At 41.1% G+C, this 25,051-nt stretch overlaps 1 protein-coding gene across 5 annotated transcripts; it reads right to left on the bottom strand.

Moving 5' to 3' along the window:
- Nucleotides 1–13,644: 13,644 nt before the first annotated feature.
- On the bottom strand, nt 13,645–24,258 carry zbtb18 (zinc finger and BTB domain containing 18). Of its 5 annotated transcripts, XM_030155473.1 has the most exons (3): nt 23,808–24,258; nt 21,538–21,673; nt 13,645–18,652 (listed from the first exon to the last, which is right to left on the bottom strand). In XM_030155473.1, the coding sequence occupies exons 2-3, from the start codon at nt 21,551–21,553 to the stop codon at nt 16,938–16,940; spliced, it is 1,731 nt and encodes a 576-aa protein (XP_030011333.1). In that variant the 5' UTR covers nt 21,554–21,673; nt 23,808–24,258; the 3' UTR covers nt 13,645–16,937. The 5 variants fall into 5 exon arrangements, with proteins under 5 accessions (XP_030011333.1, XP_030011334.1, XP_030011332.1 ...); XM_030155474.1 differs by lacking the exon at nt 21,538–21,673; XM_030155472.1 differs by lacking the exon at nt 23,808–24,258 and having other exon boundaries at nt 21,538–21,713.
- Nucleotides 24,259–25,051: the final 793 nt, after the last annotated feature.

Raw genomic sequence — 25,051 nt, 5'->3', positions numbered from 1 at the left:
CAAATAAAATTTTTCATTAGTGTTAGTAACATAAATCCCAACTCCTAAAAACTATGACTAAATACTCTCACTTCTGCTGCAAAGTTATAATAGTTTTGGATTTTTCATTATAATTTAGTTTTATTTAGTTCTGACTTTTTTTTTTCTCTAATTCAGTTAGTTTTAATTCGTTTTTAGAGCAGGTTTGCTAGTTTTTATTAGTTTTCGTTTTCCTCTAAATGCTTGGTTTTAGTTTAGTTTTTTTTTTTTTCATATCTTCGCTGTCATATTCAAAGTAATCCCAAACAGGACTCTGCTGTTTTCTCCCACCTTTAGTTTCCATTTTGCCAGGTACAGTGGGGATGAGAAGTCAACCCTAAACGACAAGCAATGAGAAGTACGGACCATGAAGTACTGTATGGTGTCGCCAACTAAAATTGCTCAAATGAAATAAATCCATTTCAAATCAATCTGACATTTACAAAGACAAAAACTAAGGGGATTTTATCCATAATTTTTATACGTTTTAGTTAGTTTTGTAAGCACACAATACAGTTTCAGTTAGTTATTGTTTTTTCTTTTATTTCTAGTTTTTATTTATTTCAGTTAACAAAAATGTTTTAGTTTTCATCATTTCGTTAGTTTTCGTTAACGATAATAACCTTGTTCTGCTGTAATACATCCTGTATTATTCATGTACAGATTTTCACCAGTGTTTGCTATTGGTGTTAAATAAGTATTTTCTTCACATGAATATATCAAAAATGATCACCCAGCTCAGAATATTGATATTGAAATGATGGAGTGACCTTTAAAGGTAATGTATGTAACTGCGATGAACTGGTGACATGTCCAGGATGTACCCCGCCTTCACCCATAGGTAGCTGGGATAGGGTCCAGCGACCCCTGCAACCCTAGTGAGGATAAAGCATGTTCAGATAATGAAGATATGAATTAATGAGTGAATGAATGTATGAGTTACGTAAAACATCTAAGAACAGCTAAAGAAATCCCCAGCTTCATCAAGTTCATGTGATCACCTGTCTGTGGCTCATATCCCCTTTACTAACACTAACTTTTCACCTGTGGATCCAACACCACTCATGCTACCATCTTCCACTCCACGTTTTATTATCAGGTTTATTAAGAGATGCCAAGAGTCAGAAATTACACACTGTGCTTTTTACTAAAACTATAAAACATGTGTCTCTTTAAAGAGCCACATATTACTTTGGGCAATGCACACACTCCACAGTTTTATGGGGATGACTTTCAACCAATTAAAGAGTAAATGGTTTCTTTTTCTACCTGGAGCAAAATGCTTCTTTACTCATTATCACAAATTTGCTGGTTGGAGCAAAAATATAGAAATCATAACAGAAAACATCAGAAAACTTCAGATTTTTCAAGTCTGTTGTTGAATAGGTTGGATGAGGTTTCAGCGTCTGACAAAAACATACTTTGAAGCATCGTTTTGCATTCAGTTTCAGTTGTGTAACCAAATTTGAGTCACGTTGCGACTGTTAAATTTGTGTTCATCTACTTCCAGATTCTGTGCAGTCATTCAGTATGCATGTTTCCTGTATAAATATGATTCTGTGATCTATATTTGTTTCCATTCATACTGACATTACCAAATAATTCTACCTCTGGGCAAAGTAACTAAACAGTAATTCTGCAGGAAATGGGGAAAAAAGAAGAAAATTCAATTAAAGTCTGCACCTGTAGTTTCACAGTTTGCACAGAAACAACAGGATGAAGACTATGCATCGCCACACGTTAATCTCAAGGTGACATCTGCATGCTAAAGGTTCTTGTTTGTCTTGTCTGGAAAAAGAAAAACTCCGAGGAGTGACTGAAGCTCCTGCCTCTGATTCATCACAGAGAGAAAAAGAAAGAAATGCAAAGAAAGAGAGAGAAGTTCGAGAAAGATGTGGATATAAAAGAATGATATACAGTTGGGGTTTGGAGTTGAAAGATAATTAGAACAGCAGTGAAGGATTCTGCTGCTGATCCCAGAAAAAACACCTCCGCCAGCTGGGTTCAAAGTCCAGGAGGGAGAAAAGACAAGGAGGAGAGAAGACGGAGAGAGAGAGGGCCACAGGAAGGGAGAGATTTGGGGATCTAGCAGAAGAGTGGTGGAGCGCACCTTGTTGTGCCATCTGGGCTGACTCCCTCACAAAACACACACACAGACACACACAGACACACACATATATATCCCTCCTTCCCTTTTCCTCTCCCTCCCAGCCCATTAGGACGGAGGATTAAGGTGGTGGCAATTACAAGACGCACCCGACAGGAGCGTACCTGGCAATACGTTTAACTGAGGAGGGAGGCAAAAGGAAGAGATCAACTAAAGAGGGAGGCCGCAAAGGAGGAGAAGTAACAAATGAGAAGGGTGGGAAAGGGAGATAATTAGGAAAAAAGACAACACACACATACACACACCAGGATTGTTGTGATAACAGCAAAAAGAAACTTTCTTCATCGCCAGCTCGACCGACTCATCTTCAAAAATGGCCGAGTGAGCAAGTGAGTGCCAAACAGATGCTGGTACAATTGCTGCCATGCCCCCCACCCCTCCACTAACACCACCACCAACTCTACCCCTCCACCTCCCCCAGCCAAGGGGGGCTACAGCTATGGATGGCGCCCATATGGCCGCAGCTGATGGGGGTGATTGTCGGTATTGTTCACTTTGTCAGCAATCCTGGGGATGCGGGAGAGAGCTAATGATAATGCAGAGTGCAGATGTGCTCCGGAGCAGCCCAGTCGTTAAGCAACAACAGCTTGTGTTGTGTGTTTGTGTGTGTGTGTGTGTGTGTGTGTGTGTGTATGACAGAGACAGTGTGTGTGCATATGTAAGCTCACAGGTTTGTGTGTGTGTGTGTGTGTGTGTGTGTGTGTGTGTGTGTGTGTGTGTGTGTGTGTGTGTGTGTGTGTGTGTGTGTGTGTGTGTGTGTGCAAGTATGACAGTGTGTGTGAGTGTGGAAGAGAGTTACAACCACAGCTGCTTGCCAGCCTGTCTGCCTTCTTGAGTAGACCTTCTGGAAGACCTATACACACACACACCGACACACACACACACACATACACACAGCTGTTGGGTACTTTTAAGTTGATCTGTACGGTTTGTTCATCTAAAGGGCGTCCAGTGCATGAAGTACACTGCATTTAAGGTAATTTTCATATTAAAATAAACTTTTTAAAATGACAGAGCAGCACTGTCATTTCACTTAAAACAATTAAAAGACAGTTCGACTGTGATCCAGTCTGTTTGGATGTAAGGGACTTTCCTTTCCTTTCCTTTCCTTTCCTTTCCTTTCCTTTCCTTTCCTTTCCTTTCCTTTCCTTTCCTTTCCTTTCCTTTCCTTTCCTTTCTTTTCCTTTCCTTTCTTTTCCTTTCCTTTCCTTTCCTTTCCTTTTCTTTTCCTTTCCTTTCCTTTCCTTTCTTTTCCTTTCCTTTCCTTTCCTTTCCTTTCTTTTCTTTTCCTCTCTTGTCCTTTCCTCTCTTGTCCTTTCCTTTCTTGTCCTTTCCTTTCTTGTCCTTTCCTTTCCTTTCTCATGTAAATGTTATGTTGATACACATATGAACAAAAATTACCACTCATTGTCTCATAAAGAATAACCACAGTGTGGAACCCTACCCACTCTATGAAGTGTGATTTAAGGAAAACACACAGATCCCTGTGTGCAGAGTGCTGAGGAACGTTACCATTATCATAGGGACTGGCAGGTTTCCACAAGAGGACAGAGTCTGTTGTGTAAACTGCAGAAAATTTATTTATTTTTTTTTTTTTTACTGTCCTACTGTAAGAGGTGTGCTTTTTAGAGAAAAATGTCCTCAATTTATGTTGTTTTCTTTTGGCTGGATGATTATGAAGAAATTCAGTTGTTCTTCAGAAACAGAACCTTTTTGTAGCACATTTTATTTTCCAAGTCCAGAAAAAAAGACAGAATGTGTAGTTTAAGACAGAACTGTGAAAGAAACTGCAGTTTTGCAATGAAATGTTTTGAGATGTAATCACTTGAGTCATGTGAACCTGAGAGTGTTGGTACTTCACAACCATAACACAAAATAAAAGAATCAATCAGTCAGTCATTAAGCAATCACTCAGTTGGTCTGTATTTAACTGGTGTCTGCACTTTACTCACTGGTTTGCATAAAAGGTGTCAGCATTGAATTACATGCTTTTTTCAATGACCTTCAGCAGAAACAAACATATTCTCTCATATTTTCATTGAGCAGAAAGCTTATATAAGGTGTAACAAAGTAAGAAGTTGTGATCTTTGTGGTTTATGAGTCACTGCAACACAGTGGCTCAGAAACCATTTACCTATCGTCCTTTAATGATGATGTACTGACCTATTCTCCTACAATAATGTCTTTCTTTCTTTCTTTCTTTCTTTCTTTCTTTCTTTTTATCCATAATGATGATCCTCTAACACACAGGTGTCAAACATGTGGCCCGGGGGCCAAATCCGGCCCGCCAAAGGGTCCAGTCCAGCCCGCAGGATGAATTTGTGAAATGCAAAAATTACACTGAAGATATTAACAATCAATGATGTTAAAATCATTTTAATTCAGGTTCCACATACAGACACATACAGTCCAATAAGATTTCCACTGGGTCAGAACCAGTAAAATATGATCATAATAACCTATAAATAATGAAAACCCCAAATTTTCTCTTTATTTTTTTGGTGTAAAAAAGTAAAATTACATGAAAATGTTTACATTACCAAACAAGACTTTTACAAAAAATGTGAATAACTTGAACAAATATGAACAAACCAAAATGTCTTAAGAAAAGTAAATGCAATTTTACCAGTATTCTGCCTGTTACTAAATCTTTTGTGCAATTGTATTGCACATGTGTAAATGATAAACTGTTAAAATGAGGCATAATATTGTTAAAATTGCACTTGTTTTTCTTAAGACAATTCAAGTTGTTCATGTTATTCAGATTTTTAAGGAAAGTTTGTAGATGTAAACCTGATCATAATATAATTTTACTTTTTTCACAGTTATCATTTTACTGGTTGGCCCACTTGAGATCAAATTGGGCTGAATGTGGCCCCTGAACTAAAATGAGTTTGACACTCCCGCTCTAACATTTTTTCTGTCATTCAGCTAAAGTGACACTATATGGACAAAAGTATTGGAACTCTGGAATTCAGGTGTTTCATTGTTAACAGGGGTCTGGGCTACAAAAGGATGATAACAAATATCGTTATTTTATATTGTGATGAATGTCATTGCAGTGCTTCACAGTTTGCTTATCATTATAATCATTTTAAATGCTCTGTCTCTAGATTTGTGAAATATTTGTCATGTTCTCATCAAAAATAATGAAGTTTCACTATAAATAACTGTTACTCACTTAAATGTGTCAATACTTTTGTCCATATAGTGTATTAAAGGGAAATGAACCATCACCATTAATCCCACTGGTGATCATTAAATGAACTGTAGTCAGCGTCCTGCTGCTTGTGTACATTTGTTCAGTCGGTTGCGGATAACAGTGAAATTACTTTACAAGTTAACAGTGGTTAGTGTTGAACATTGTTGCTGCTGTTCAGACACAGAAGAGCAGAAAACATCAGATTATTTCAAGTTGTCCACACAGATATGAGTCTGTGAGAAGGGTCAGGAAAGGTCTCTTTTTTTTAAGGTTCATTACAATACATCGACATATTGGGAAGAAAAAAAAAAAAACAAACATGTATATTTCTTCACATTTTTCCTCATGGCTCCTTTAAACCACTGTCCAAGGGTGTGTGAACTGCATTTTCCAACTATGTCTTCAGGTGGAGGCTTTATCAGATATACTTTTCATCTATAAACTTTATCTTCCTCAGATTTTTTTGGTTCATCACATATTTGTGTGTGCAAAACAAGACTGTCCAAAAGTATCTCATTATATTAATGTTGAAAAAGCTCACACTACGCTCCCTCTTTATGTGTGAAAACAGGTCAAAATATATGTGCCTTTACATAATATGACATATTATTCAAATTGTTTCCTTATCTCCTTATATTTCCCTCTGTTTAATGTGTCATTTTCTATATAAAATGACACTGAAACAGTAGCATGTGGCTGTATACCTTCCACTTTAAACTTTCCCCTTGTGTTGGAAACACACAAGTAAGTAAAAGTACAAAAAAGTTCATTTTCATTCATTTATTAAACCAAGGTCAAGTCAGTAAACGAGGTGGCATGTTTAGCGGGTCCTGATCACGGTCAGATGTTGAGGAAAAATAAGACGAAGCCCATGTGGTTCTACTTTGGACAACACTACCCTGTGAAATTCTTGTAAGTATATTAAGTGTCGACAATGTTTGCAATGGAACAATTGTGTGTGTTTCAAACATACGGTGACAATGAGAGTTTTGTGAATTGGGGTGACGCAGAGGCAGCTTCATTTAGTTTAATTACATTGCACCTAAGTACTGTGATGCTTAAAAAAAAAAAAGGACAAGAAAAAAGATGCAAAAGAAAGAAAGATGCAACATACTGTATGTTTGATAAAAGCCAGATTTCACTGGTTTTCTCCATGTCTTCTCCTCTGCTCCTTCCCTTCTTCGTCTTCCCCACCACCATACAGATGGTCCCAAGCTGCCTTCAATAATCCAATGCACAGCCATGCCAGTACACCCCAGGCTACACCCCTGATGCTACACTACTCACACACACATATACAGAGACAGTGCCAGTTCCCTAGGCAGGACCCCTGTCTCTCTAGCCCAGATTGGATCAGTTTGGTTCAGCATGGAGCAGTAACACTGGGCCTTAGGGCTCTACATGGGCCTGCAGGGTCCCACATTGGCCTCAAGTAGCTGGGATACAATGGAAACAAGCTCTGGGGCTTGATTGTGTTATCTTTTGATGATGACTATTATTATTATTACACAAGCTGGAGCTGCCACATGTTTTCATTTTCATCAAATGTCCATAAAGAATTTAAACCTGGTTTTCTAGAGACACACACAAGCAACAGAGAAAGAGAAGCGCACGGGAATTGAACTTTTATTGGAGGAAAAGATGAAGGAGGAAGAAGGAGATCAGGAGGGAGGAAAAAACAGGATGATGGAGTTTGGTGTTTGCTGGCAGGAAAGGAAAACAGAGAAGAAGAGGGCGGATAGAGGGTGATGGAGGCAGAGAGAGATGGAGGGATGGAAGTAGATAGAGAAACAGGAGGATGGTACGCAGAGGGAGGGATGGACAGAGTGCGGCGGATGGGGGAGGGATGGAAGAAGGGATGGAAGGAGGAATGTGACAGATGGGTCGTGCCTGGCCAGAGCTGGGAGGGAGCGGAGAGGTTGGCATCACAGGGTGAGAGAACACACAAACACACACGCAATACACACAATCCAACATGCATACATGCATGTGCACCGGTTAACTCGTCTCATGCACATTCTCTGCTGTCAGGAGTGTTTTCGATGTCTTTCTTTGTGTCAAGAAAACGTTCGAGCATATGATAAATAGACAAATAGATGGCGAGGTGGACATGTCTTGACATATTGTTTGCATAAATTTTCTTTCTGCTCCTACAATCAATTTCCCCAGTTGGCAGACTCAGATAATAGTTCAATATGCCGAGTCTAATTCATGCTTTCACATCAGCACTTGCTCTTTGTAATGAATGAATATTTCAGGCAAAATTTGTCTCAGAAATTAGATCACGTATGCAAAACAGAAAGTTAAACTGCCCTGAACTGACCTGAAGTGTTGTCGTTCACACATTAGTTTTATGTTTAGTAAACTACATTACAATTTAACCCATAAAGACCCAGTGCTACTTTTGTGTCAGTTCCCAAATGAATATTTCTCTTTATGTAACCTCTTTCAAGCAATTTATCACCATTTGTTATAAGATTATCTTCTATGTTTTGCATTGTTCACTATAAATATAAATATAAATATTCTCCTATATTTAATTCATTGATCATGTTCATGAAAACTCAGAGTAAATTTCAAGGGTTATTATATCGAAACAGAAAACTAAAGAAAAAATTATTTGTTCAGCAAATACATCATTAAACATGAACATAAAACGTGTGTCCATCCACTGTCATTGATCCAACTCCATGGGTTTTACCGGTGAATAAGTGTTGTAGAAGATGACGGTGTTTCCATGTTCACTATGGAGCCTCTGAACGTCCAAATGGGTCATATCTGATGACCATGAAACGATGACAAACTGCATTTTACACCAATTATTTACATATTTTGATAGGATTAATGGATCAACAGGTATTAAATATTTCAGGTCAGTTGAAGCTTTTGGTCGGCAGTGGACGTTTTGGTCTTTATGGATGAAGTTCTCATATGTCACATGTTGTCATTGTTTTTGGCTTTGCAGACTCCAGTTTAACATGGTTTCTTGTCAATTTGTACACAATCAATAAAGTTAGTGTACAGGGGCTTTAAGTAACCAATATCTGTCTTTATTTTAATAAAATGAGAAGAACATGATGGAAACACTGCATGTGCTATCAAACCTCTTCAGTCTGTGTGTAAAATGTACTTAATTTAAAGTTTTTATGATCACAACAGGCATCGACTTGACAACCGCAGTGTTGTTGAAGCTCCACCACAGTGCATTTCCCAAACATTTTATACAGACACTCATGCCAGGTTCTGGGTATTATGGCAAGACTTTGAGTTTTAGTAAAATACCTGACATCTATTGGATGGATGGCTGTGAATTGCAGTAGATTTGGCCGAAGAACAAAACAAAATTACTTTGCAGTGTTTTTTTTTTTTTTTTTTCTTCATCACATAATTAAGCTTTTGCCAGAGAGAAACACTTGATTTAAGATAGTCATTTTCACCATTAGCTAGTTGCTTATTCAAAGTAGTAGCATAGTGGTTGTTTATTATTCAAGTGCTTGTTCTGCATGACGATATTATACAACTGCAAGGACACTACTCAACAGTCTGCCCTTAACAACCTCTTATTCACTGTTTTTTTGTTAATATGTAAGGAGGTAGTAGTACATGAATTACGTGAGTTTATGACCTTATAAAGCTCACAATGAAGGTCATAACATGCCACTAATCCGTGCATTAATAAACAGCTAACGGAGCATACATGTACAAGACTGTGCCAAAGTCTTAGGCTACCTCTAGTTTTGTTGTTTTTACAGGACTGCAATGAGCATACACACAGCTGCGGAAAAAATTATTAGACTATCAAAAGTCATCAAAAACAATAGTTATGCAATTAAGTACTAACTCCTGTGTGTATCATGTGAGTAAAACAGACAGAAAAGAAAAAATGGAATACCTAAAAGCCCTGTTTTTGGCAGTACAATGCCATAGCTATTGATGTAAGAACTTAAGTGATTTTGGTTATTGTCAAGAAAACATGGAAAATGGCTAGATATCAGCTCTGAAATTAAACTCTTATGAGCTATTTTTGTTGTTATCATTATATTTGTCCAAACAAATGTACCTTTAGTTGTACCAGCCATTAAAATGAACAAGAAATTGAAGAAAATAAGGGTGGTCTAATAATTTTTTCAGGCAACTGTACGTATTTATCATTCTCTTTCCTTCCCATACAACAAGAAAATACAGGAAGTACGTGTTAACATATACACACAAAACTGAATTCAGTGGCTTCTAAATATTAAAGTTGTTATTTAGTGTGACCCCTTGACCCCATGACATGAAGCAGCACAAACAATTAAAAACATTTGACATGTCATGAATGAAACTTGGTATAAAGCATCAGAAAATTAACGCAATAAATCTCATATTGTCTTAACAAAAGGTTTAGAGACATATTAAGTACAAGGAGAGATCACACTAAATACAACTGCTGTTTTTTCACTGAAACTTTTGTTTTTGCTGTTGTACATACATCACATGTATCCTGAGAAATGCATATGTGTGGTCATTATAACTTTACTAAACCAACAAACAGAATGTTGACTTATAGGACTGTACTTAAAGTATTACCTGCAAAATGAATCTGATCATCATTGTATCATCACATTCTCAATTAACTGCACTGAGTTGATTGATTTTCATTGTATTTTTACATTTTTAAATTCTACTCTATTTACAGCACACAACGCCACAACACTGAGCTAATGTAACTGTTGTTTATGTCACAGTGTTAGGTTGTTTGTCTTAGGAATCCAGTCTAAATACTTCAGGAACATATTGTGTTTCATCCTAAAGTTTTTAAAGGTTATACTTTTATTAAGTTTGGAGACATTATAACCCGAAGATGAAATGTAAGACACATACTGCTTCTAGTTTCTGCACATTTTAAAATGTATTGAATGTGGACACCGCTGTGATGCCTCACATCTAACCGTGCATTTTGTGATTTGTTGCACCTCTTACAATATGATATAGAGCGCACAGTGTATGCTGCAAACAATATGAGCTACTACCCAGAATGCTCAGAATGCGTGGCTCTTTCATCATGTTTCCACTGTGTTTCAGCGGGAGGAAAGACACGATGACAGCGACAATGAACTTGACTCTTCTACAACACCACAGCTGGCTGACTCCTGCTTGTGTGTGTGGTGTGTATGTGTGTATGTATGTGTGTGTGTGTATACATGTGTACCCCACAGCAGGCAGATGCAGCAGATGTCCAGCACACACACAAGACACATAGTAACACCGTTAATATCCACACAGCGGACAGTGGCAGCCCAGCAGGTTGATGTTGGTGACACTAAAGGACCCCTCCCTGCGTGACCCCGTCAGGTCACCACGGCGATGATAAAGTGCTGAGTCGTGCACATGTGTCCCAGTGCCAGCAGTTTCCAACAACACCCAGACACACCCTGGTAATGCCCCTTATCTGGCAGACACACACAGCTGGGAGAGGATGGCATGAGTGTAGAGGGATAAAAAAAAAAATGTAAAAGAGGTCTCATATCTGTCTGTATTGTTACTTTGACCTCAGAGTAAATTCAGTTAATTTGTTTATTTAGTCATCTTCACATGATTTCCAACACCGCCCTCTTTCTCTCTCTCTCTCTTCTGATACACTCACACTTTATGTCTCTCTATCTTTTATGTGGAGAGTTCATGCCTGCTCCGCTTTCATACAAGAATCGCACAAAGGACAAGTACTGTTTAATCCCATCATCGCCCAGCCCTAGACAGACCAGCTGGAGGCCTTTGTGAGTGTGTGTGTGTGTGTGTGTGTGTTTGTGTGTGTGTGTGTGCATGTGTGTGTGTGCATATGTTAAATTACAGGTTATATAAACCTGTGTCTGTGTGCTACAACGGTGTGCACTGCTGTGGGTTTGGCAAGCTGAAACCCTCATCTGTGCGTTCGATGTGTGGATGTGTGAACATGTATGTGTGGATGATGGGGGAGGGGGCAGAGGGGTTATGGGTAAGTGGTATTTGGGCCCCCCCTCTCCTCTCCTCTTCTCTCCTCTCACAGAGACACACAGATATTCAAGTTCAAGTTGAGTCGCCTTTTGTTTTCAGGACAGAGAGGAGGGTGCAGTGGGTGGCTGGATGGCTTTCTGGGATACTCTGCCCCCAGTTTTTCCCAAAAAATATCCCTCCGGTCTCCCCCCTCCCCCAGCCAGTGTAGTGCCACTGTATTGTCTGGTTGCAGGCGGGCCGCTTGTTGCTTGCCTTCTGTCCTGCTGTGCTGAGTGCCTGACAAAGGAGCTCTTTTAAATATGCAGACAATCCTTGATCACTTGCGTGCACGTACACACTCACACACACTTCTCTCCCTGCTTTCCCCTATCTCCGTCAGTTCTTCCGTGGTTAGACCTGGCCTGGGAGCGTTTCCTTTTTTTCACGGAGAATCAACAAGTCTTACACATGAAAAGGATACAGAGGGCTTTTCTCCCCTGTAGAGCAGTATGCATTATAAGCTTTGAATGAGTGCTGTTAGGGTTGCTTTGTGCAGTGGTTGCCTTGTCAAGGCTAAAAGCTTATATCATGTTTGTTGTGGCAGAACTTTGTTCTTACTTTCTCATTTAACACCTTTATTGTTTAACACATAAAGCATCCTGTAGCTGCAACATCACAACAGTAATCTTTTCCCTTTTTTCTACACAGACATGTCCATAAAACAAGTTAGGTGTGTGTATTCCACTTTTTAATCTCAGTTTTTCTAAGTCTTCAGTTGTACATCTTTCGCCCAGCCGTTTTCTTCAACATCAGGACAGTTCAACTCCACATCACAATCTTCTCTTTATCTCCCCCTCCCCTGGTACTGGAGCCCTCCCTGGCAGCTTGGCAGAGGCCGTTCCCTCACGCGAAGCAGCAGAGAGCAGGGGCCCGGGCCCCAGACAGGAGCCCAAGCTGGTCTCAGCCTCCCAACATGTTGAGCTGGCCCGCCTTGGGCACAGCCAAATGGTTCTGCAGCTGCCCCTTTGTCCCCCTTCCTTAAGTAAACAAAGGACAGAAACAAATTAATGACCTACATTCACAGCAAACCTCGCACGGCCTCCTCGCACAGAGAGAGAGAGAGCAGTTGTCTACAAGCAGATGTTCACTTAGAACACTGCAGATTGCAATTAATGATCACCAAGCAGTGCATAACCAAAGGATACGGTTGCTGTTTTCTCTGCAGCAGTTTTCATACTGTCTGAAGTCTGACTGTAATGACTGACATATGACTGCAAACTATTCTGAGCACAGGTAGATCCAAAATAATCACTTTTCAGATTGTTGTACTGCAAAATTAAAAAGAAAAAATCTCCATAAATTGTGCAGAAGATATTTTGCCGAGTGTATTTTACTTGCAAATGTAAATTCGTCTAATTTTTCTTTGACTGCAGTGCACCCTAAGGTGAGCACTTTTAAATGAAAAATAAACTTTGCTTGGAAGAAAACACCAAAGTAAAATTGTTTAACATGTCTAATTTTCTTAAACCAACATTAGGTCTTCATCAGACAGAGGACAATGTCATAAAGATTAGGAGTGAGCTTATTGCGTGTATGTGTTTGGGGCTTACTGAGGAGACCATCTGTGGTGGTGCCCTAATAGACGCTGCTCCTTGGCCTCTGAGTGCAGGACATTAGCTAAAGCTGATTTCTTTACTGGAAAACTGTACTTGAGGAGCTTTGGAAAGAGGCTGTGTGTGTGTGTGTGTGTGTGTGTGTGTGTGTGTGTGTGTGTATGTGTGTGTGTGTGTGTGTGTGTGTGTGTGTGTATTATAGGGGGTTTTTGCTCACCAAGCTGCTGCACATTTTCGCAAAAGCAGCCTACACTTCAGTCAGTGCAGCAGTTATATCAGGAGTTGTGCAGGCACGCGAAAGCACGCAGCGTGAGTGTACAGGCCACCATGCTGTGTCCAAGCACAGCTCACTGTGGAGCTACTAACACACAAACATGTAAACACAGATACATATACACAACTTACACCCACATCACAAGTCAGTGGAACAGGATGCCAAAACCTCCCGCACTGGCCCTTCTGTAACTCTGTGTGTGCATGTGTGAGCTGCATATAACCAACATTTATGCAATAATTAAAAAAAGAATCTTTCCATGTAGGAAAAAAAATTATAAAGAAATGCATGAATTAAAAAATAGGAATATAAAACGACTTATATTTAAGACAATTACCAGTAAAATTCAGCATTAAATTGTGAAATATGACACAGAAACAAGCTGTGCATGATTCAAAAACAAATCGTCACACAAAAGTTGAATTTCAAGATTCTTATAATTTATTGCAGTTTGCACACAATTTAAAAATGTCAACAACAGCACACCAAAAATTACAAAACTAAACACAATTAGAATTTACTCCCCTTGAGAAAAACAAAATAAATCAACCCAACTATGATTGTCAAAGCTAAAAATGACTAAATCTGAAAAAGAACGGAAAAGAAAAGCAACGTTTTTAATCTCAAAGGGGGAGCAAATATATCTGAATCAAAATCAGCTTGTTTTTTTTTTTCCCAGACAATGATTGTCCTTTTTCAAAAACAGACAAAACTTTGATGCCCCCCACCCTCCTCCCTTCGTCTGTCTTTCCATAAACTGTCTATGACATTTGAACATTTTAGTTTTATACCTTCCTAAAAAGAAAAAAAAAATATCCCCCTTGTTTTCAAGTAAGCACAGCAAAGATGGAGATGTCTCATCAGGGTGGTTAGTTCACAGCGTCTTGAGCAGTTGACATCACTCTCAAAACTTCACTCACACCTCCACCCCACACTCACACAGAAAAAAAAAAAAAAAAAAAAAAAGAAAAACAGCCTGGACTACAGCAGTTTAAGGCGGTCAAGTACAACCAGAACAAAAAAACAGCAGTAATGATGAAAACAACAGCAGGAAGGAGTGAGCACATATGCAGTGACGCTGCCAGTGAAGAAATAATGTTTGAGGGGAAAAAAAAAAAAAATAGAGACAGGTTGGCAACGCGGTGCAAACTGCAGCAATGTCACCCACACTGTTGCATTGGCAAAGCCTGTAGGTGCCACCAGATGACAGGGTGGCAACATACAACCACCCAAACCCAGCACATGCACATCAGTGGGGGCATGCACACACACATGTCAGGGGCTGATACTGAAGGAGTGCCAGGAAGAAGAAATGTGGAGCATTTACTTTCAACATCAGAATCTCTACAGTGAACGCCGTGGATTATATAAACGCTTGACAGTGATGTTAAAAATTAGAAAGATTTGATAGAAGTAAAAAAAGAAACTAAACTGATGTAGCCCCAATACAATATTCACATGAAAAAAAGAAAAAACATGACTTTTCCAATCACATAATCAAAATATAATAAGACATCATAATTTTCTGATAAATTCAATAAATTCCATGAATTTATACATGATTTTAAACAACTATTTCTCAATGCACTACAGTATCAAATACTCAGAAATGTTTTCAATAAAGGCATCTTTTCAGCGAAAATCTGATTTCATGTCTTTTAGCTTAAAAAGGTGCATTCAGGCATGCCAATTCTCTCCCATCACAGAGTAAGGATTATGTTTTAAGTGGAAAACACTCACTCCCACATGTAACATACACACAATATCTTAATCTGATTCACACTGTTGTGCCCAAATGCACTGCACTGAGTCTGATGGCTTACTGTATTGAATGAGCACGGCTCGGCTCAGATCGGCTCAACACGTCTCGGCTCGACGTAACACAACAGCGTGAAAGAGATTTCTGACCCTTCAACTTTCAGCAGGACAGATTCAGTTTCAGCCTCTCTCCATCTTTCTCTTTTTTCTCTACATCCCTCACACTTTAGCCAAGTCAGAGCCACAGAACTGAACTCAACAGATCTGAAGTAAGTGCCCGATGAGCAAAAGTAATTAAGAAGTAGCTTGACCATGTCTAGAGCTGGAGAGGATGGACACAGAGATGAACACAAAAAACAAACCAACGTACAGCAGTGGACAAATTTAACGCCTGAGGAAGAGCAGGAGGAAGTGCTGGGTGGACGTAGATCTTCAGTAGGTTAAACTGACCGGTAAAAACCAAGTCACACACTCGTAAACACACACAAAAACACATACACAGCAGAGAGATCAGTGCATATAGACACAGGCTTAAAAATGCTTCATCATATCGCTTCAACAACCGACAGAAACACATTTGGTAACATTCTTTTTAGGAGCCCAGCGACAGACCTACAACGAGTAGAAAAAAATTTACCTTTTCACGGACAAAGTGTTATGTTCAAACATTTCTCCAACCCACGTTCTCCCCGATGCAAAACCACAACTTAAAGGTATAAGACAAAATCAAATTTTCATGCATTTTTCCATAGTTGTGAGAATAATATTCAGTTTTTCAACAGACTGCACCCTGGAGTAGTATTCACAAAGAAAAGAAAAAAGAAAGCCTGTTGTCAAATATTTGATCAATTACAATGTGTACAGTAATACAGCAAATTCACATTTTTATTTTAAAATATACAGGTTTGGACATCATGCAACAACAGCAGGTCCCATTACAAAAAGTAACAAAATAATAATAATAATAATAATTAATAATAATAATAGTAATCATCATCATCATCATCATCAAATCATCATTAATTAAAAAACTGTAAAGGAATAAAGTTTTAAAACTATAGTAGAACAATATACAACAACCTTAAATTAAATACCTTTTCAACAAGAGATGTTTTAAAGACTGCCAGCTAGATTTAAGAAAAACTTCTATAATAACAATAATTATAATAATTAATTATAATAATTTGTAAAGGTGTTTTCATTTTTAAAAAATACTTCAAATTGATTGGAAGTGAAAAAAGGAGGCTGTGCATTGCATGAGTGCCATCAGTTTGTCTGTCAGTCAGTCAGCTTTCCCCTTAACACACAACACCGAAGAGCTTAACAAGAGAAGCGGGGAGCGCTTCGCCAACGACACCTCCATGCCAGTAGAAAATAAAATTAATACACACAAAATACACTCATACACACTCACGCACATCAGATGAAATTTTTGCCAGAGTAGTGCAGTATCACACACACCTTTTGAAACTGTGTGTGTGGTGGTTATCGACTCGTGGTGATCACAGTACCCGTTTAGTGTATAGTAACGCTTTTTCACTTCAGTGTGTTCGACCTGAACTTCTGCCGTGGGTTTGCTGTCTGTGGAACTGGGACTGATATGATGGCCAGCGTCGGAGTGTTGTGTCTGAGATTAAACACAAAGTAAAAACTCTTCAAAAAAAGCAAGACATTCTCACTGAGACCCATGTCCTTAGACGCAATGAAAACCACCAAACAGAGCTTACGCAAAATAAAAATAAGAATAGAATAAAACAAAATAACCCCAAACAACAACAAAAAAAATCAGTAGTAACATTTTCATGTGCTATTAAAGTGCAATTGAATGAGATTTGCGACATACAAGAACATGACTCACTTAAACCCAGAATATCAAACTTTGCCACCTCCCTTTGACCTCCCCATGCCTCTCTGCCCTTCTGTCATTCTCTGCTCTCTTTCAGTAGTCTTTATCTACTTCCACAGTTCTTGGGAGCTGTCCTCAATCGCCCAATCCCTGACATTGGGCAGCGCCAGCGGTTCGCTCTTAACTGACAGCGAGTTGACCAGTTCACAATGGAACTTGCGAATATGTCGGTAGAGGTCCCCAGACTGTGTGAAGCGCCGTTCACACCACTTACAAGCATGCGGCTTCTCACGCGTGTGCACCACGGCGTGGCGGCTGAGGTTGTGTGAGTACTGGAAGCTCTTGCCGCAGGTGGTGCAGGTGTAGGGTTTCTCACCGGAGTGTGTCCGCTCATGACGTTTCAGCGTGTACATGCAGGAGAAGGTCTTGCTGCAGATGGTGCAAGTGGGCACGTTGACGTCTCCGGCGGGTTTGGAGCGAATGCCCTCCTGCTCCCTGAAATGGGAGCTGAGGTGAAGCTGTAGGATGTGTGGGGAGGGGAAAACCTTGTTACACAGTGGGCACATGAAGATCTGGGTGTGGGGAGCTGACAGCATATTGGAGACATAGGGCAGCAGGGAGCTATCCATGCTGGCCGCGTCAGCCTGGGTGCGCTCATTTTCACCCCCCAGTATGTCCTCGTCATCTGCAGCGGCAGGGGCCTTCTCCTCCCGCTCCAGCTCTGAGGCCAGAGAGGCCTCGCGTAGAGCTGACAGGTGCGCTTCTAGGCCGAGTCTCCGCTGGGCCGACAGAGGCCCTCCGACCCCATGGTGGGTCAGGCCCCCATTGGCGCTGGGACCCGTCACCTTGGTGAGCCCGCTGTGCTCCATGTCGTAGTCCCCACCTCCCAGTTCCTCTTCCTCATCTGAAGCCACACCCCTCTCCACTTTCACCCTGACAGCCAATGGGCTTTGGAGGCTGTCTGGTGTTGCTGCCCCACTGAAATACGACTGATGGTGGTTGTTGTGATTGCTACTGCCAATTGGCTTCACTGACAGGTCCAGGACACAGTCAGCCGCATCATTTGACACCCTCCTGCCCCGGTGCCCAGTTCGTGAGCTGACGGAGCGGTGAGACCTCTGGGACAGAGATCCCGTGGAGCTTGTGGGGCTACGAGCTGGAGACAGCAGCTTTGCTCCCTCCGCCAGCCCGTCCCCACCCTGTGTTTCAGCCTCACCGTGGCCTGGACTGGCTGTGGCCATGGCTGGTGTCCCTGATCTATCTGTGGACGGCAGCCTCAGCCACAGCGGTCCGCCCTCTGCCTTGCCTTCCTCCTCTTCATCACTGTGCAGCAGATCAGCGGTAGCAGGCCGGCCCGTAGAGCCGTCCGATAGACTATCAGCCTTATCAGAGCAGCTGGAGCCGCCATCATCCTCTTTACGTGTACTGTCTGCCTCTGCAGTGGCCTTCTGCTTCAAACGCTTCTTACACACCTTGACAATGTCATACATATGTAAGTAGCTGGCAGCTGCCAGCACATCCTCTACGGGAAGGTCCTGGAACTGCAGTTTGCCCTCATACATGAACTCCAGGAGCAGGGAGAAGGCCGGGGCTGTGACGATGTCACTGTTGAGGTGCACCACGTCTCTCTTGTCCAGCTGGTCCTTGTAGAAGAGGTGAAAGTACATGCTGCAGGAGGCCAGCACAGCACGGTGAGCACGGAACTGGGCATCACCCACTAGCACTGTCGAGTCACATAGGAAGCCCTGATGCCGTTGCTCGCTCAGACACTGAAGTAAATGTCTGCTGTGGTCTGGGAACTCCATCCTGCCGTCCTCATAACCTACAGCCACACAAAGACACAGAGCAAGAGGGAAAGTTAGAGACATATCTGCAAAAGGTCTTTCTGTCCACGGACTCAGATTTTACATTTGTAGAATCTACAGAAAATGTATAAGACTTGTACTATTTTGGAGGTCAAATTCAACGGTGCATTTTAAATTATACGTTTTCTTCTATGCACATCAATAAACGGTGTAAATGTTAACAAAAAGCACAACCTAAAAAAGGCAATGTACATTTAACGATGATCCGATATGAAACATTCTGTAAGTTAGAACATTGGAGGTAAAATTTAGGATAAGCGCAGGTTTCTGTGGAAACAAAAGCAGCTCTGCATACAAAATGATCTTAAATGAGGCCAGTTTAAAACAAAAACATATAAAATGAGAGAGATGAAAGAGGCAGGAGACAAATGGCAAAAACACATATGGCATGAGATGCTGAAAACAGATCGCAGAGAAAAAGACGAGCAAGCGAGAGAAACACACCAAGAGAAGGTAGGTCAGTATACAAACTATGGAATAAAAAAGAAGAGATTTCAAGCCCATTTGATCAATATTAAGAAAAAAAAGACACGCAGAAAACAAAATTTGAAAATACACATTATAGAGTAAAAATCTTTTTATCTATTTATCTATCTATTTATTTACAGAATTTGACTTGTGTAATCTGTGTGTCAATTTCCATTTTAATCTTGCAGCCCTTAAGTGAATAGAAATATTTCATCTTAAATTAAAAGTTGAAGCATGCAAACATTTTTTCACTTAAAAAGGCGTTTTTTTCAAAATCTATTCTTAAATTAATTTAATGGAAATTTAAAAAATGATGAAGTAAAAATAACCTTAAAGAAAATCAATTAACCAATGAACACTGAATCCATTTTTACCCACAGAAATACTTATTTACAGGTAAACCACAGCGACAGATTCTTGTACTCTGTCTCTCTTTTCTCTCGCTGTATCTCTCTAACTCCTCTGCCTGCACTCCTGGATTGTCGCTGCTCCTACGCTGGTTATTTTTATTAACCCACTTTGGCCTGGCCTGGCACAGCCCTTTTAGGTAACCGGCTTTCAGCTGCACACACTGTCCTCACGCACACAACACACACTTAGTACCAGCCTACCTACCAACCACCTCCACAGGCTAAGTCGAGCAGGAAAACTGGCCAATTGAAATAGCACTGTCGAAAACAAACCAGCTTGTCCCTCGTTTAACCTGCACACTCCAGCTTTAGATGTGAGATTAGACGAGAAAAAAGTAGTAGAGCTCTGCAGGTGTCCTTAGAAGAACGAGTACATTATTTTTTGCTAATTCAGAAAAATAAACAAATGTACGATGTAAAACCGTCGGACCATATCTAAGAAAAAATAACAGAAAAGGAGAATGAAAGTGTAAAATCATGAAGTCCCACCTGTTAACCAAGTCGATTTGTCCTGTCTGAGAAAATACATTGGTCCTGTTCTGCGCTGTGTTAACCAAAGCAGTTAAATCACCTCATTTGAATGAAGCTAAACCAAGAATGTCCGGATGTGTGACTGTGTGTGTTGTCTGCGTGTTGTGTATGTGTGTGCGCTTGCCCTCAGGCTCGTTCAGACTGCTTTTAATGAGGGGGCTTACGGGGACAAGGGTGTACCACCTCCCACCCCCCTGTCCAGCCAAACCCCTCTGCCACCTCCTCCTCCTTCACACACACACACACACACACACACATACACACACTCTCACACACACACACGCACCATCCCTCACGTACTCTTTCCCTTCTGAATCTTACAAGAAAAAAAAAAAACCCGCACATCCGCCCCACAGTAGAAGCTGCCCTCTTCCTCACCCCCCTTCTCCGCCCACCACCACCAAGAAGAGAAGATTTACAATACAATCACTGTAAGTGCCCTGCTCGTCACAGCATCAATCCTAATCCTTAAAGATGGCTAAAAATAAAGACGGCGGTGGCGACGGTGGGGAGGGAGCCGTCGGCGGAGGCTCAGGAGGGCAGCAGCCCGTCACCCGGCCCGGCCCGGCCGACCGGCTCAGGCATGGGTCTAAGAGAGACACAAGAGGGGCAGGGAGGGAGAGGGACAGGCTGGGACGGCCGGGGAGGGAGGCTTACCCACATCTGATCCAGCTGACGGGGGCCATATGGCAGCTGCTAGCCAGATAAAGAGATTAAGACTAGGAGGGAGTGCGATTACAGCTGTCTAGCCAATTCAGGCAGCTCAAATCTGCAACTTCTAAATTAGTCTCCTCTACTCCAGCCGACGACAGGAGGGGAAAAAAGTGGGTAGAGTCGCCCGCACATGCTTTCAAGTAATTTTATAGCAAGTTGGTTTAACAGTGGGAAAAAATACAGCTTAGCTGATAATAAAAAAATTGCTAGTTTAATTTTCTTTTTTCTTACATTACTAACTTAAAATGTAAATAATACTTATTTTGCTAGATTTAATTCATTAAAAGGGAAAATTAGCTGTTTTTGATAAAAATGTTAAATAATACTTTGGACAGCCAATTAAGTTTTCACAACATGGATTATAAATAATAAAACTGGCAAAAAAACAGGAAAGAACTAAGCTGTTGTTTAAAATTTTGAAAATATCAAATCTAACTCTACAACCTATAAATGCGTCTGGAAAAGCTGCCTGACAGCACAAGTAGAAAACAGCAGCCTGACTCTATTCTCTAGAAACACAACAGTATTCCCGGACTGCAATTACCCCTCAGACAGGCAGCACCAACACGAGTTTACTACTGAAGCACTCACCAGCAGTTTCACACGCAGCGCTCACACTGGCTTGACACACCGGAGATCCCCAAAACAAAACAACATAACTACCCCAAACTCTCCGACTATACACACATGCACCGACAGCCACACACACAAAACGATACCTGCAGCAGTATGCATCAACTTGATTAACTCCACTGTAGCAGAATAGCTGGGCTCTGGCTGGGAATGGCAGTGTATCTCTCTCCCTCTCTCTCTTTCTTTCTTGCTCTTTCTCTTCCTTGCTCAGTCTTTCTCTCTCTGAATCAATGAGTGGGTAGAAGAGAAGAGAAGAAGAAGAGGGAGGCAGGCAAAAAAAAACACGCTGTTCAAACTGCGAGGGACAGATGCAAAGTGGAGGAGATGTTGGAGGGGGAACGAGATACCACCTCCCTCCTCCTCCTCCTAACTGGCGCTGATCGGCAGCCACAAACACACACACAGAGCACGCACACACACACACACAGCACTAACTCTCCCAGGCTGCCGCTGAGACTCACAATAAAGGACTGGGGAGGGGTGGAGGCGGTGGAGGGATGGAGGAGGTGGGGTGGATGGCAGCCTGTCAGCTGCTCTGACATCATCCTCAGATGGAGATGCTACCTCCAGCTGTGCTCTTTCTACAGCCATATGCTGCCTCCTCTACACTCCTGCCACCAGACTCCTCTTTCATTCTACCAACACCAACACCACGCAACTTTGTCTCTCAGTTTCTGTGTCTTTCTCACTGTTTCTCCCCCTTTTTTTCTCTCTATGGGGAAAAAACAACAGCGCGACAAAATGCAGTGGGATGCTGATTTCATCTTCTGGAAAAAGTAAAGAGAAAGTCACAAATTCATGCAACCACAGTCACCCACAGCTACCACAACTATTACATCAAGACAAATTTGAGAAAATACACTTAAGTAAAATCTTCTAAACTTCTTTCAGCATTTCTTGTAGTGAGGGCACTTCTTAGAAAACCCCTAAAAGTGTTTATCTCTTATTTTTCTCCAAGTCTTTCTGTCTGTAAGTATAAACAAAAGACAACACAGCACATTTGCAACTGACAGACGCACGCAGCTGATATTGTTTCCCACTTCTTTACGGTTCAGCGCTGCTGCCTTGTCTTCTATTCATTCATTCACTGCCTCATTCATTCATTCATCCATCTATCCTTCGCCCCCCTACACGGACCCTTCGGACAAGTGACAGGAACAAAAATGAAATGAGGAAACAATGGGAACAAATCATAAAGAACCTAATGAGTGCAGATCCCAAACAAAAGGTATACAAGTACTTAATAAGGCAAGGAGAAACTTATTACAACCGCCTTATTTTACTATGTATCCCACACTTTCGCTTAATGTTCTTAACTGAACTTTCACATTTTTATTTGTATTATATGTGTAAAATTAGTTGCAATATTTTCATAAATTAAAAATGTAGCCTTTTAACACATAGAGAGAAATTATGAGTATTGTAGTAATTTCTTTCTGTAAGCAACACGTGACATTTACAAGTCCTGTACAGATATTTTTGTGTAGTATGAGTAATAAATATAAAATGTATAGCCTATGTAAGATTTTTTTTATTTAACACTTTTGATGTGGCAAAAAGTTCGGGTAAAATTTTACCATCGTGCACGATCTGCAATAAGCAAAGTAAAAAACAAAGTCGCAGACATTAATTATCAGGCATAAACTTTAATTAAGTTCTCCACGGTAGTTTTTGTTTTGCTTCTTTAATTACAGTGTTATTAGTCGTGTGAAGATGCGTGGTCGCTGTTTAGATTCAACACTGCCACTCCTGATGCTTCACGTCAATTTCTGTTACTTTACAAAACAGAAGCGTGACAGCGCCATTAAAATAACTAGGATCCCCGAAAGTCGCTAATACGATCACCAAGTTTTAGAAGAATTTGACAAGAATAACCCTTAACTTGATTTAAAGCAGCTTATATTGTCAGTCATAACAATGACCGTTTAACAGCTTTGTCCAGCGAGGAAATTAGCATAAAACTCCACCGTTATAAGTGACAGACCAAGAGACTGCCGCTAAACAAACTGACAACACCACAATACTGTAATTAATTTGAGAAGACACAGCAAACAAACACAGAGAGATACACACAGACACACTGACCCACGCAGCTAGCTATAGCCCGACCGTGGCTAACAAAAGTAACGCGAACAGGCTACAATATTGAGCTATTTACAGTTGTTCGGGAGGCCCGGGTGCTATGACAACAGCTGCTAAAACACCGCGGAGGGAGAGCTAACATAGCAACTATTAGTGCGAGGAGACAACACAGTCATGCTAAGGAACATTTAGCTACTTTTTCCCCTCCGTAACCCACCCTCTCCCTCTCCTGAGCCTCCTTTAATCGGACTCCAGTATTACAGACAGCACTTACAGACAACAAGGTCCAACGTCTTCTCTGGCTCCTCCGTCAAATCCCCCTCTTTCCTTCGGAGAGAAAACTAGATTGACTTTAGACTAATTTCCATAACAGGCTGCCGAGGCGAGCAGTCGGAGGGACGAGGAGTCTAGCACTCTGCGGCGGCCAGATGTTTCCGAGCTGTTGCTGCTCAACTCGGGCTGGGAAAGGAGGCGAGTTGACTGGCACGGCACGGAAGCCAATGGTGCCGGCGAGGAGGAAAGTGAAGGCAAATTGGAAGCGGCCCTCTAACAGAAGAGAGGGAGGGATATGTCTTCTTCTCTCGTCGGCGTAGGTTGACACCAGGCAAAAACAACAGCAGCACACACAGTGAGAAAGCAGGAAAGAAGAAGCTGGGCCAAACCAACTGGTTCTGCGAGTCAGTGAGGCGGACTGGCGCAGCGGAGAGCGAGCGAGGGGAGAGGAGCGCGGTGCGCCTTGGGTACTGTAGTCTAACCCGAGCAGCGGGGAGGCGGAGCTGATGGGAGCAGGTGCAGCACCTTGACAGGAAAACATCCCAGCGGTTTCCGGTGGTGTCGCCAGTAACGCCTTCTTGAGTAAATTAGGCACTTTCATCGCTGGAAACAAAATAAAATAAGCTACAGTTTTAAGGTGTTAGTTAGCCTAATGCAGGGACAAACTTTTTGAGTGCGAGACCCGAAACGTAAATTTGGTGTCTTCCCTGGACCCATAGTGTAAAAACACAACAGGACTAAAACAATATGTACATAGAAGTTACTTCTCCTGTTGGTGTCCCTGACCATGGTGTTGATGAAAATCTGGGCTTGGTCCCCAGGGCCTGCAGTGACAGTGCGCTCCTAATGTGTGCCATGTACTAATGCTAATTGCTAATGCTAGGTACATATTAGGATCAGTAAATGCAGATTGAATTTTCCCATGGGGGAAATAAAGTGTTTAATATAGTAAATAAATAAAGTTAATGTAATCAATATCTCAGTATTTTGAGTAAGTTTACCCTGACATACAAAGTATATTTGCGATACCCAATTTTCACTTACAGTCAACTTCATTATGCCTCCTATATTTTATGTAGGGCTAATATAAATTCATTAATTCAGTCACAGTTTCTTAAAATATTTCTTGCTCAGCAAAAATCTAAAGCTTATTTACTTCTCGTTGTGAATCTGTTTCTCCAGTCATACATCACACAGTTTTAGTCAAGAAAGTTTTGTCTTCCATTCATATTGGCAGAAAGCATC

Source organism: Sphaeramia orbicularis, chromosome 15, assembly GCF_902148855.1.
Source record: "Sphaeramia orbicularis chromosome 15, fSphaOr1.1, whole genome shotgun sequence".
Taxonomy (NCBI): domain Eukaryota; kingdom Metazoa; phylum Chordata; class Actinopteri; order Kurtiformes; family Apogonidae; genus Sphaeramia; species Sphaeramia orbicularis.
The sequence above is the reverse complement of the archived record's forward strand: the minus strand, read 5'-3'. Positions and strand labels throughout refer to the sequence as shown.